Source organism: Vitis riparia, unplaced genomic scaffold (genome assembly GCF_004353265.1).
Source record: "Vitis riparia cultivar Riparia Gloire de Montpellier isolate 1030 unplaced genomic scaffold, EGFV_Vit.rip_1.0 scaffold745_pilon_pilon, whole genome shotgun sequence".
In the NCBI taxonomy this organism is placed as follows: Eukaryota; Viridiplantae; Streptophyta; class Magnoliopsida; order Vitales; family Vitaceae; genus Vitis; species Vitis riparia.
The window spans coordinates 64,767-79,710 of NW_023269766.1; the positions used below are offsets into that span (position 1 = coordinate 64,767).

Genomic DNA, 14,944 nt, shown 5'->3' on the forward strand with positions numbered 1-14,944 from the left:
AGACATAGGGTTGGTCCTGCCCTTAGGTTGTAGTCCCAAAAGACACAGGATTGGTCCTGCCCTTGGGTGATAGTCCCAAAATAGTCATTATTTATGACTGAGTATCTTTTGGAGCATTGATGGTTGATATGTACATTGGTGAAGGTTAGCAGCTTATCAAGTGTGAGAGGATGGATGAAGCAAAGCAGAAATGAAACCATCAACAACATGCATGCATGTGTGACATTATTGCATATTTGTTAATGGTTATAAATTGTTTATCATGCATGCTATTATATGTTTAATTCAAGGTTTTAAAGAATATGCACAAGATGGTTATAAACTTTCCTACTAAGTTGTGAACTCACCCTATCCCTTCCACCTTTAGATGCAGGTCAGAAGACATCTTTTGGGATTAATGCTTGAGCATTACTTTTCTGTTGATTGGATGTTGTTTTGCTGGCGTTGAAAGTGTTTTGAGGCTTTTGCCCTTGTATCATACAAAGACTAAATTATTTTTGAAGGAATGATGGAATGTATATTTGTTTTTATACACTTATAGTATGGGCTACCCTTAGTGAACCATGGGGTTTTGGCATGTAAAAAGTAATGTGGTACAGGTTTTCTTCTGTGAAACATATCATATTTTGTTAATTAATGGTTACACTGTTTATCACAGGATGTGTACTTCTTTATAATAGGTTTCCACATCCTCATTTTGCACAAAATCAACTAGAAACTCAACATTTAAATTTTTGTATCCCCAGTTTTGGGAGTACTAATTTTGTATTTGAGTATTAATTAGTAAGTCAGAAATCCAAGGTGTGACATAGCACCTTAGCTATAATTTCGTAGAGGTTGGTCACCAGACTAATGGGTCCAAAGTCAAATATTCTATTAGTTCAACTCCCCCTAGGCACTAGGGCAATGAAAATGGAATTTGTGTTCTTATTGATGACTCCATTGTCATGAAACCCAAAGAAAACCTTTAACAAATCCTCTTTAATGATATCCCAACAATCATGATAGAATGCAAGTATGAAGCCATTTAGGCTTAGTGTCTTTTCCTTATCCATGTAAAAGACAAGAGTACTAGCTGCTTTTGTCTAGGAAATTTTAGAACCACTCAAACGACAACGACAAACAACATCTACCAATGCCTTCAATAACTAAAGATGGACATCCATGTAAATGTCAATATGCTCTTTGGCACGACCAAGATGTTCATAATCCTATCTTTTGAACTTTAGTTTCTACAGCTTTCACTTGCTCCACCTCTCTTAGAGAAAATATCAAGAGCAAATGTCGTAAGAATAGAAAGCTTTGGTGGCATGATGCCTCTTCTACACTCTTTATAAACAAAGATAATTATTTTACTATTATATTACATACAAAAGCATACAAATAATGCATAAAACTAAGAATCGACAAAGGGAATCAAAGTCCAATTGTGAATAGAAAAGAAAAACAATAAAACCTCTGAATCCTTAAAAATAGAAGAATATGAAACAATAAGTTACAGCCTTTCTGAACACTAACTCCCTTGAGACTTACAAATCTCAACAATCTTGAGATTTCTTTCTCTTCAAATAGATGAATATAGAGGCCTAAGAATAATTCTTAAAGATGTTTATTTTTTATACCTAATAAAAAATAAGAGGTAGCATACGTAATTTTAATCACTTTGAAAACATCTCATATTCTTAGCCTTGGAATTTTCAACATCTTAAGAGGTGCTACAGAGTACCAGTTCTTTTTTGGTGTAGGACATAGTAGAACCAGTTAAGTGACAACAACATCTACAAGTGCCTTCAATAACTAAAGGTGGACATCTGTGTGAATGCCAATCTGCTCTTTGGCGTGACCAAGCATAAGCTTAAAGCTGTCGTTTATTTTCTTGGAACAATGAAGAGAGGCACCTCTACAATGGAAGGAGAATCACAGCCACCTTAACCAAGATTCAGAAGAATTCAAACTTGTTGAATTGAAGAAGGTGAGGCTCTGAAGCAAAACTTGGGCCTCATGCATTCTCTCTTTTAGTTGTGTAAGGCAACATCTTCTAGACAAGTGGGTTCTTAGCAAGGTAATTATTTAATTCTTCAAACATGTTTCTCCATTTTGAATAGCATGTTGACAAGGAGATAAGTTAGCCAAAGTTGAGCAACTTAAGTAGTTGACAAATTTACCAACGTAAAGTTTGAGTGGGTGCATCTCAGATTTCCTAGGGAGCCTTTGGGTCTCTGACTAAAGATTCTTCAATTGAAGTAACCAAGACATAATCTTTGAAATTTTGGACTCTCTTAGTTCATAGGACATTGACTCAACTAGTTCAATATTGTTACAGATGCTATACCCTAATTTCTTCACTAGACCAACATAGATAAGAAATTAAGCAAACTTGAGGTAATTAGCTCCATTCAATTTCACAATTGTGGTTTTCAGGGAAAGAATTTTAGCTTGAACAGTCTCAACTCAACACATGTCGCTAGTTGTGTTGGACTTGCTAAGTACATTTGTAAGTATTATAACATAAATGCAGAACAACTTTACAGATAAGCAAGAACAAACCACACCTCAAGAACAATGTCAAGAGTCAAGTTAAAAAGCATGCGCCACACAGCATAAGAACAAAATTTTCAAAAAATTAACCAACATCTAAAAAGGCAAAAATTGCTGTCAGAAGTAACTGAAAGCTAGAAAAAGAGATTTAGAAAACAATGAATGAAAAAACAGTAACAAACAACCTCAGTTTGGTGAGGACTCTTAAAAAGGGAGTAGAAGTAAAGGAAGAGGGATAGAAAAAGAGAGGAGAGAAGTAAAAGTACAATGTGTATCCCTAAAAGAGGGTGAAAAGAAGTGAGAATATAATCAGTGTACTTGAAGGACCTCTCATCCTTTGAGAAACATGCTCGTGTGGTTCTGACCAATGTTTCCTCATGAGTTCTGCAGCTCTAGGAGAGAATTCAATAATGAATTAAAAGATTAAGTCAAGAGAGAATGTCCCAACACCATTCCAGCTTATCTGATGAAGTGACTCTAGTCTGAAACCAACCGGATCAATGGGCACATGCAGAACTACCTATGGTTGTGCAGTACAAAATTTAGTCGTAGGGCATCTCAGAGATTCCTTCCCTCCTTCCTTTTCTTGATTTATATTTTTATTCTCTTTTATTAAAATGAATTTTTTTTATCAAAAAAAGAAGCAAGTATAGCATGAAAATTGGGTTGCTCAACCATATCACAACCACACATATGCTATGTTGATAGGCATATTCTTGATAAGTCATTGCCAAATAATCCAACTTAAAGAGCAAAGACACATATATCCCTTGTGCTATCTTGAGAAGCAAAAGAAAATGTAACCTAGTTACTATTTTGAGAAATCATATTTTCATTCAGTTAGCACTCTCTAAATTCTACGGAGTGAGCTTTTCTCTACATATAATTTTGAAATTGTAGTTGATTAATTACTTCTAGTTGATGTAAGCACAACTTCTTTATCAGATTGCGTCCAACTGCAAAACCCTAAGGAATATAGTCAAAATCTGATAGCTTTATTGCTACATCCCATTTGTTCACCCTATGCTCAATACTTGGAATGTTTAACTATTTAGAATCACACCTGAACTTTGGAAACATATTTTTTTTTTTTATAGCCTAAACTCTAGAAACATATTTGAGAGGAATAATCTCATACAAGTTAAAAATGTTACCTCAGTTAAAAGAACTCCCATGTTTAGGACCCTAGTGATGAGGCCAATTGCAGAGTCATGAGATATTTCATTTAGATTTATCTTGTTTCTGCCAACAAAAGAAAAAAATAATCAAGTTACAAAGCTGCAATCGAGCACAAGTTTACAAGTTATTATACTTTACTAACTTCTTTAGCATTTTAGCTGAGAGCTCCCGTGGATCTATGACATCAACAGCCCATCCAATGGATTCATCAGCCTTTAAATTTTCAAACAATTCCTCCCTCTTCTCTTCTTTTAGAGTCTTTGAATCTGAAAATGGAAAAAGAAAAAAAAAAGATTTAAGTGACTGGAGGTAAACAATCACTTTTATGGATATTAATTAGCAAGGTCAAGCAGCTCATAATAACCATTATAAACAAAATCCAGAGTGTAGACCAACTAGTTCATACAGAGCAGGTATAATGGCCATTTTACTCTTTAATTTGGTGTTGATGAAGACATCTGAAAGACCAAAATAAGAACCAAGAAGACAAATTTCCCTTCTTCAACATTTTATCCAAAATCAAATATCAATTATAGCTCTAACTTTCATCCCTCTCATCCTTGAAGGGAAGGTTGTTAAAATCAAGGATTTTAAACCCATCAGCTCATTGGCTATAAATAAGATCATTGCAAAGATTCTTCCAAAAGGCATCATGAGGCCATAGCCCCTCTTAAGGTGACTTTGTTTAGGACAAGGAAATTCGTAATGACAAAGTTGTCTAAGAAGGATTGTTCTTAAGCCATATTTCAACAAAGCCCATGATAATGTCAATTGAGGATTCTTGAACCGTACTAAACCAAGAAAAGAGCTAGGTTGCAAACAAGGTTGTTCGATGAGAAGACACTTATGTCAAGAGAATTTAGATAGATTAGCATCTTCCATTGGTTAAGACTAGCATTTAGCCCTTTGAATACTTGAGGCTTCTCTAAAGAAGCAACCTCAAAGCATCACGATTACTTAGTCGATTGTCACATCATATGGGCTAAAGATTAATTTCACATTAAAATTGCATAGACTTACTTATGCTCATTATAATTGTCAGCAATTCCATGACAAGTTCATTGTATGGTCTTAGAATAAGTTTAATGCCAACTTGAGTTCACATGATCAACCACGAAGACCAATATTGTTTAAGATGGGTCAAGTTCAAGAGAAGTTCAAGTCAATCATCAAAATTGAAGGTAATATGAAAAGATGACTTGGTTTTAAACTAATATAAGATGGATTGCAGACCCTAAAGAGCTATTTTAGAGACCTTATTAAGGGTTTGATATGCCTAGGTGTAGACCCTCCATTTTGTCCTAGTAGCACATGTTATTCTATGTGTTACGAAGCAATCAAGTCCCGAAGCACAAGGACTATATATTGTAGTACTTGACAAGAGTTTGGTGCTGTTTTTCCTTAAGGGTTAAACAGTTATAAAGTCATGACAAAGCAATGCAATGTGTCTAGGATAAGGTTCCTGAATAAAAAAAGGGTATGGGCGTCTCATTAAAATGAATATGCAAATAAATGAAAAATGTCAAGGTTTGAGTTAGTTGAAGTTCCTTCCTACCTATTCTTGGGAGAAGGTCCTTACTCAAGATCAGCTCAAGAGGAGGGCCTGGATTTTAGCCAACAGATGTTGCTTGTGTTGCGTTGAAGAGAAAACGATAAATCATATCCTTGTTCATTGTTCTAAGACGAAGATTTTGTGGGATCTTGTGTTTTCTCTTTTTAGGGTTAATTGGGTTCTGCCGTTTTCGGTGAGAGACACTCTATTAAGTTGGTATGTTTCTTTTAAGGACAAGAATCCTAGAAAGGTTTGGCGGGCAGCTCCTCTCTGTTTATTTTGGACAGTTTGGAAGGAAAGAAATAGGATAGTTTTCAATAATGAGGCTTTGTCGATTCAAATATTGAAAAACTCATTTGTTTGTAATCTCTTATCCTAGGCTAATTCTTCTATAGTTGTAGGCCCCTTATCTTTGTTTAACTTTGTGGATTGGTTGGGTTCTTGTTGAGGGCCGGTGAGTGCTTGTACTTTTGTTGCTTGTTTTAGGTGTCTCTTGTATACTCCCTGTATGCTCCGGGTTGCCTTTCAAGCACCCTTTTTCTAATATATCTTTGTGCTTTTGCCTATCAAAACATGGTGATATGCAACCCATATCTTTCATAGACACCAAACACTCATTTTTTTACATCCTTTCTCTATTGACCACCTTCAACTAATTACCTATATACCAACCTAAGTCATGCTATGAAGAGACTTTGCACCCTAATTGCTACTCCAACATCAATTCTCGATTTAAGGTCTTTCCAAGCAACCAATGAACAATGATAGCAACAAGAATGGGATGTTATCTCAGCAAGATTAAACCTAGTGCTAAGGTGAATGAGTCAAATCAGGTTTATGAGGTATCGAGGTTCCCTTTATGCTAAGAGTAGCAAGAATGAAATGCTTCAACCTCCTCTTCCCTCACCTTAACTCCTGAATTTAGCCACTCATTGAGAGTGACAAGAGAGAGATTGTTTGGGGAAGTCTTGCAATCCTTGCGATCTAAGCTCCCAAGGTTGCGAAGTCAATGAAAGCAAGGGGGTAGCAAAGTGGGTTGCAAAGCTAGGTTGCACAAATGCCTGGGTTGCAAACTTAATGAAGGAGGAATAGGGAATTGGTGCAAGCAAGGGATGGCAAAGTGGGTGACACAGGGCACTTTAGGGGGTGTCTTGGAGACTTCACGAAGGGGATGGCAAAGTTAATGAGGAATGGGGGGTTGCAAAGTTGGCTACCCACTGACTTGCTTCTTCTTCCAACATGATTTTCATCTCATTTTCTAGCAAAACTTGCACAAACTCATCAATTTACCTAGAAACAATGTTGGTAATAAAATTAACTAAATGGAATGATTTATGGATTATGAGTGGTGCAATTCATAATAAATAAGTATAATAAATCATGCATTTTTAATGCCAATCAATATCTATATCCATATAACTATCCAACACCATTTCTACATACTCATATCCATATCAATACTTAACACCATATTCATATAAATATCCAATACCCATATTTCTTTCCCAATTCATAATCCACTCAAGTCTTACATACAATACCATATATACAATAGCAAATATCCAATCCCTTTTGTTTCTGAATTCTTAATCCTTTACTACATCCTTAATAGAATGTAGTCACTAACTTTGATCCTTGCTCTCAATCACTAACAGAGATGTCACCGCTGATAAGAAAATTCAATCCCTCAACAACAAAGAAGAAGATTAGTGACTAAGAAGGCACTAATAATCCTCTTCTTCTTTGTCATTGGTAGCTTAGATTTTTCTTATTAGTGGCAGCATCTCCAATGGTGATTGAAAGAAGGACTAAAGTGAGTGATTGTCATTACCCTAATGAGTAGAGGATTAAAATTAAAAAAAAATGGATTAGATATTTGGCATTTTATATATGGTATGTGAATATGGCTTCAGTAGAGGACTAAGAATTAGGAAAGATATATGTGGTACTGGATATTTTCACAAATGTGATATTGTATGGATATGGTATTGGATAGTTACATGGATATGGATATAAAAGTATGAATGTGATTATTTATGTGTATGAATATGCAAATTAATAAATTAATACATATCCTAATAAGTTTATAATATTTGAAAATTGAGAAAAACAACAAAAATATATAGCAAAGTTCATAGAAGAGTATATGAATATATTTAATAATTGATTCATAAGAAAACCTACTTTAGCATATTGATGTTTATATTATATCAATGGACATTACTAAGAATGTCTAATTTGGTAAAGTTCGTAAGTTTATTAAAATGAATAAATAATTATCAATGTTATGTAACTAAACACTTTTCAAAAAATTTAGATGAATGTATACCAATTTTTATTCATACTAATTATAATTATTTCTAAATCTCAACTTTTGATGTAGAAAAATATATTAAATATATTTTAATAATTGACCTAACTATACGCATGCTTTCATGACTATTTCAACAATGTTAAATATGATACAAGTTTATTTTTACTAAACATTTAAAATTATATTTATTTTTATAATTTTAATGGTATTTTGCTGTGCTTTGAAGTCATAACGCAACCTTTTTAGTTCTTATCCCAAGGAAAGGAGGGGCAAGCGATGTGCAAGATTTCAAACTTATTAGTCTTGTGGGGAGCCTTTATAAAATTCTTGCAAAAGTCCTAGCTAATAGGCTGAAAAGTGTGATTGGGAAAGTGGTATCGAACAACCAAAACGCCTTTATGGGTGGAAAATAGATTCTGGATGCAGCCTTGGTAGCTAATGAGGCGATCGACTCAAGGAAACGAAGTTCAAATGTGGGTTTAGTTTGTAAATTGAACATTAAAAAAGCTTACGATCATGTAAATTAGAAGTCCCTTCTTTCAGTTTGAAGAAGATGGGTTTTGGGCCCAAGTGGCGTTAATGGATTTTTTTTTGCATTTCTACTGTGAGAATGGCAGTCTTAGTCAATGGTACTCCTACTGATTTCTTTTCAACGCATAGAGGCCTGAGGCAAGGGGACCCATTGTCACCTTATCTGTTTGTGCTGATTATGGAAGCTTTCAACGGTTTAATTGCTAAGACTAAAGAAGGAGGCTTCATTACGGGCATCAAAGTAGTGGGGAGAGGTGGAGAAGGGGTCCATGTCTCTCACTTGTTTGCAGACGACACTCTTCTCTTTTGTGAGGATAATGAGGTTCAGCTGAAGTTTTAGAAGTGGATTGTGACTTGTTTCGAATTGGTGTCAAGTCTGCAAATATACTTGCAAAAAAGTGAAATTATTCCAGTGGAAAGCATGGAGGACGCGGAAAGAGCAGTTGATCTTTTTGGAAGTAAAGTAGGGAAACCCCCTACTTCTTATCTAGGCTTACCCCTTGGAGCCCCTTATAAGTCGTGTGGAGTTTGGGACATAATAGAGGAAAGATTCAAGAGGAAATTGGCTACTTGGAAGAAACAATACTTGTCCAAAGGAGGAAGACTAACCCTTATTAAGTGCACTCTTTCAAACCTCTCGATCTACTTTATGTCAGCTTTTTGTAATTTCAAGGAAAGTAAGAATCAAATTAGAAAGAATTCAAAGAGAGTTTTTGTGAGGTGATACAGAGGAAAGGAGGAAGATACACTTAGTAAGTTAGTCGATTATTTGTAAAGATAAGGAGCATGGAGGACTGGGGTTAAGGCACTTGGAGGAGCTCAATCAAGCTTTGTTAGGCAAATGGCTGTGGAGATTTTCCCTTGAGAGGGAGAGCTTTTGGAGGAGAGTCATTAGAGAAAAATTTGGGGAGGTGGAAGGGGGTTGGACCACTATGAGGGATTCTTTTGGGCTAAGCCTTTGGAAAGATATTAAAAAAAGGTGGGAAGAGTTCATTCTTAGAAGTAGTATCCGTATTGGAAATGATAGACACGTGAGTTTTTGGTGGGATAATTGGGTTTGGGAGTTCCCGGATTCAATGAGAAATCTTCTTCTAGAATGGAAAGTTAAGGGGCTAAGGAAGAAGAAAAGAGCACTGTGGAAATTGGCACTAATTTGTCTTTTTTGGTGCATTTGGGGAGAACGAAATCGAAGAACTTTCCCAGAGGAAGAGTTGTCTAACCAAAATCTGAGGAAGCTCTTTACCCATTCACTATTAGAGTGGTCTCAGCAGGTTTTGGGGTTAGACAATCCCTCTTTTTTTTGAATTTTTTTGGGTCTCCTTAATGGAGACTAGCCTCCCTATTGTAGGTCTAGTTTCTCCTTTTTGCAGCATGGTTGGGTTTTCTTTGCATACTGCCTGTATACATGGGGTATGCCCCCTGTTTTTAGGCATTTATTAATTCAATCTGCTTTGTCTATCAAAAATAAATAAATAAGTAAACTTTCTAACTTGCATATTGAGTGTATTGTCTAATATTGTTCAAGACGTTGAAACCAATGCACCTGGATAACTCTTAAGTCAATGATTGATACCAAAACTTTAAATCATGAGTGTTGGCACTCTACTAGTGCATTAAAATAGAAGAAGTCATTCTTTACACCTTCATGTGCTACCAACTCAAAGGGCCTTCACTCCCAATGCAAGTAATGCCAAAAAAGCACAAGTTTGACTGTTTTTCTAGAGAGCTAATTCCTTGAAGTAGACGATTCTTAATCCCTGCCATTTCTAAGATTGAATAAGCTGTTTTAGATCTTAGTGCCTACAAATAGGACCCTAGGTCACTTGGAATCACTTGAACACTTAGAATTCTCTACATTTTCATCGTAGATCAGTTTAAGAGTCTTTGAGAGAGAATGAGAGCCAAGTGTTCATCAGATTACAATCCAAGCTTATGTGCAATTGAAATGATTCAGCCCAAATTTGTTTTGTTTTTGGAGCATAGATTGTGATTCAACTATTCATTGTTGAAAAAATAGATCTGAATTTATTTCAGAATTGTTTGTTGAAGTGGTCTCAACTTCCTATGACTGTGATCTAATCTGGCATGACCCCAAATGTCAAATTCAGGTGCAATTTGAATTTAGTGTCATTCTGAAGAAAGATCAGTGGCTGAGAAATCATGGTATGACTCCAAATGCCTTGGTGACATGTCAAGGATGAAGGAAATCTCATTGTGACTTTGGAGTACCTTGATGTGATTCCAAGGTCGGGAGATCCAGTTGTAACAGGATGGCACAAAATAAGTGATCAGTGATTGATCAGCTGCACTCATGTTTAGTAAACCTAGGCTATGTAATTTTGATTATTCATTTTGGATTGTTGCTAGTCAGATTGATCATGGTTTTTGACCTTGGGATTAGGTTTTCCACATGAACCTTTGTATTCTACGAGTGTTTTCATTATCCATTGCATAATCACAAAATGCATAGCATAAGCAGCTATTTGAAATTGCTCTTAATTAAATCGGTTTAAGTCACCCACAAGTTAATTGAAGTGCATCACTGAAAATTTATCACAAGATTCACAACCTAATAAGAGTCCCATATATTGAGATAATTTCAGGTTTTAACAAGTGGTATCAAAGCAATTTCGGCTTCAATAATTAACTTTTTATAATCATTTTTTTTTTAAATGAGAAACAAGCGATGTATTAATTATGAAAAAGAGTTCGTGAGAAGGATGAGGAATCCTCCCCTCAAATACACAAACCCAATCAAAACAAATAACTCCTCCACTATACAAGGAGATGTAAACAAAAAGATAGATCACAAAAAAAAAAAAAGTACAAAGATAATCTACTTTGCCACCCTGAAACCTTTTTCTTTTGCATCAAATCCCTCCCACTTCAAAACTCAAGGTTGTGAAACTTTAGCCTCCTCATTTAACAATGAGAGAAATAGAGTAATGGTAGAAACAAAAAAAAAATTTGATATGTAAATTAAGATAATATATTAAAAGCTCTTGCAAAATGGCACAACAAAGTACACACGAAGTATATAATTAAGGCTAAAAGGCAAGCAAGAGAAGAAAAAAAAAAAAAAAAAGGAAACACAAATACCAACCACTCTAACAACAACCAACCCCCTACATCCCTAGAAAGCTAGACTATCCCTAGCAGGAACTCCCAAAACTAGTGAACACCCCCAACCTATACCAACTAAAACACAACCTAGAAAGAACACAAATTGTCCCTTGAACAAGTCTGTAACCAAAATCCCTCACCTAAAATGCGAACAAAAAAGCAACCTCACAAAATGAGTGTTGAATCCCCACTGCTCCTTCCCTTCCCCCGACTATGAGAGGAGAACTATTGTAATTAACTGAGCATTTTAGTTTTCATGTTTCCCTCTCAAAATGGGATGATGAGAAAGGTTTCCCTTTTCCCCTTGAGACCTTAACTCCACACCCTTTTCCTGCCTTCATTTTCCTCAGAAGGGAGCTAATCTCCTTTTCAAAACTCGCAACCAACATCCCCACAAAGCTATTAAAATTGGCAAACTTACTAGGAAGGCTATCAGAACTAAGCTCTTCCCCCACCGAAATGCATGTTGACTCCATGGCCTTAGAGGGCTCCAACTCCTTAGCCTCGACCACCATCTCCTTATCTGAAAGAGCAACACTCCCTAGAAAATCCAACAAATTGTCATCTTGAAGCATCATCCTTAGCAGCCAAAATCCAGATCCTAAAGACCCCAAGGAAGGCCCCACCTTTGACTAAATCACTGGACCACTGTCAAGAACGGAATACTCCAAAAAAGAAAAAGGAGGAGACGGGGAAGATGATACCCTACTCCCGAAACCCACTCTGCTAAACCTTGAGATGTCGCCTCTAGAAGCGGATCGATGAAGGTCACCATGGAGTTGACTAAATCTCCACCAATAGAAGATCTTTTAAGGCTCTCTTACGCCTTTTTACCCATAATTCCATTAATAGGTTTAGAAAAAAGATCTTTGGGTTAGCCCTCTAAAAGTCTCAAAATGCTCCCTCCAAACAAGCTTGAGAATTTTGCTATGGGCTAGCCCAATAAGAACTTGCAAGGGCTCCCTTCCCCCAAAACTTCGTCTTTAGAAGAACTAAGGCCCAACGGCTCACAAGGAGACCTAAATAGCTCACTGACCTTGGGGCTAGCTATTATTTTCTGTAGATAAGGTTGCCTCCATCATTGCATGTGCTGTGAGACTTGACTCTAGACCCAATGCCTGAAAGACTTCCTCCGCACATTTCCCTTCGTCCCACTCCACTCTCTCCATCATGCATGCACTTCCCACCCTTTCATCTCTAACCTTTAGATATTTGTAACCCCCTTAGAGACCACCTTCGTTAACCATGAAAACTTCGCACCATAGTTGGACAACAAAGACAACTTCTCCATCCACAACAAGCAACAAGCTTGACACCTTCCTCCTACTCAACTTGATGAGGATTCTAGCCCATTCAAGTGATGCCTCTCCTTTGTCTCCTCGTCCACTACCACAAAACCTCCACAAGCATCGCCAAGCATCTTAAAAAACTCTCTTCCCCACAAATGCACTGATAAACCTACGCAAACACTTTCTTTAAAGTAGGCAATATTTGACCTCCACAAATCCAACTGCAATCTTCTTCCCTCAAATAGACTGGCCCCAAAAGCCAAACCCTTACGGCTTTAGAAACATCTTCAAACTCAAATAAAATGAGAGGGCATCCCAACAAAGACAGATGTAGATCACCTTTCAATCCTCAAGAATACATAGCCTAAGATTTCAACAAGTCCATAACCAACATTCTATCTAAAGAAATATCACACCCCCCCACCAAACACTTCTTGGGAGACACTGAAGTGCTCATAACCTCCTCTATCCCACTCTCAAAACAAAATGTCTCACCCACCTCCCTCTTGCCTCTATCCAGTACCTCTACAAAGGAAGCATGCTTTAAAAAAGTACCTCCTTCATTTTCTTTTTTCTTTTTTTTGATAAGTAAACCAGAAATTCATTAAAGAAGAGGCAAAAAGCCACACAGTATACAGGTGGTATACAAGGCAGCTAAAGCCTCTAAAACAAAAAACCAAGAGAGACTCACCACCCCATAAGTGGATACTAACCACTCCAAAAAGCTTATAAGGGAGAGAGACTCCTCACCTATATACAATCTAGCCCAGATCCGTAAATTACAAACAAAAAAATTCTTGAGTTTCTGGATATTCAACGCACCCCCCCTAAAGGCTAATCTATTCCTCTCCTTCCAAACCGTCCAAAAAATACACAACGGGATGAATTTCCAAACCTTTTTCCTTTTCTTCCCCACAAAAGGGTCCCTCCAACTAATTAAGACCTCCTTTACAGTTTCTAGAAAGGCCCACTTAACATCTACTAACCCAAGAACAATATCCCACAAGACTCTGACTGCTATACAGTGTATAAGAATATGATTTACATTTTCTTCTTCACAACCACACAAAAAACAACAATTTGGGAGTTGTAACCCTCTTTTCTAGAGCCTATCAAGAGTAAGCACCTTCCCCCACATCGCTTCCCAAGCGAAGAAAGCGACTTTGGTTGGAGCTCTATCCACCCAGATACACCTTAAAGGGAAAGCGGTGTCATTAGGATTTGCCAGCAGGCTATACGCTTCCTTGATCTTGAACTGTCCATTTCTTCCTCCCTTCCAAAAAACTGAGTCTTCCTCCAAAGAAGGCCAATGACTTCTCAAAACATGGATCAAATCTCCTACCATATCCAACTCCCAATCATTAAAGTCCCTCAAAAAAATTAGATTCCAACCTCCTTGACCAGAATTTTGGTCCCACATTTCCTCCACCATTGCATTCCTATGAGCAGCCATGACAAAGAGGTGGGGGAAACAATGGGACAGAGTTGTACCAGTAGACCAAATATCTGTCCAGAATCTGATTTTGGTACCCTTCCCAGCTAAGAACGCCATATTATCCTAGCACCAAGCAGATTCTTTCAAGATCTCTTTCCAAACCCCTACTCCAACCTCCCCGTTGGCCTTCTTTGTCCTCCATCCAAGACCCTCTTGCCCATACTTTGTTATGATTACTTGTTTCCAAAGACTGTCTTTTTTACAAGCATACCTTCATATCCACTTACTTAGCAAGGCTTTGTTCAACAGGGCTAGCTTCCTTAGGCCTAGCCCCCCCTTATTCTTATCCGTACAAACCACCTCCCATTTAACTAGATGGGTTTTCCCCTCCAAGTTCCCCCCCACAGGAAGTCCCTTTGCACTTTCTCTAACCTTCTAGCAACAATCTTGGGCATTCGGAAAAGAGACATTTGATCGATTGGCATGCTAGCCAAAGTGCTTTTTATGAGGGTAATTCTCCCCCCTTTGGAAATATACTATCATTTCCAAAGCGCAAGTCTCCTCCTCACTCTCTGTTCCACCCCATCCCACACAAAGGTGGCCCTATTAGGAGCCCCTAAGGGCAGCCCCAAGTACTGAGAGGGCAAGGATCTCATCTTGCATCCTAACTCCACTGCCAACTCTTCAACCTCATCCGCCTCACCAACTGGGATGATTTCACTTTTGGCCAAGTTAATCCTTAGACCTGAAGCAGCTTCAAACCAGAATAGGATCCAACTTAAATGAGTTAGGTGCTCTTTGCTAGCCTCACAGAACATAATTGTATCATCAGCAAAGAATAAATGGGAGATGTTCATAGGGGATCTTCTACCACCCCGAATGCTACATCCTAACAGGAATCCCTCCTCAACAGCTCTCCTAATGAGAACATCCAACACTTCCATTCCCATCACAAAGAGGTAAGGAGATAGGGGATCTCCTTG

General features: G+C 37.3%; 1 protein-coding gene across 7 annotated transcripts in view; it reads right to left on the reverse strand.

The window, feature by feature from the left end:
- LOC117910448 (ribonuclease H2 subunit A-like) overlaps positions 1–14,944 on the reverse strand; it is a 61,744-nt gene that overhangs the window by 24,326 nt on the left and 22,474 nt on the right. For all 7 annotated transcript variants that reach the window (XM_034824521.1, XM_034824523.1, XM_034824520.1 and 4 more), the window contains exons 4-5: positions 3,860–3,983; positions 3,693–3,780 (exon numbers count right to left, since the gene is read on the reverse strand). In XM_034824521.1, coding sequence (XP_034680412.1) covers positions 3,693–3,780; positions 3,860–3,983 — 212 coding nt within the window. The remainder of the gene's footprint in view (positions 1–3,692; positions 3,781–3,859; positions 3,984–14,944) is intronic.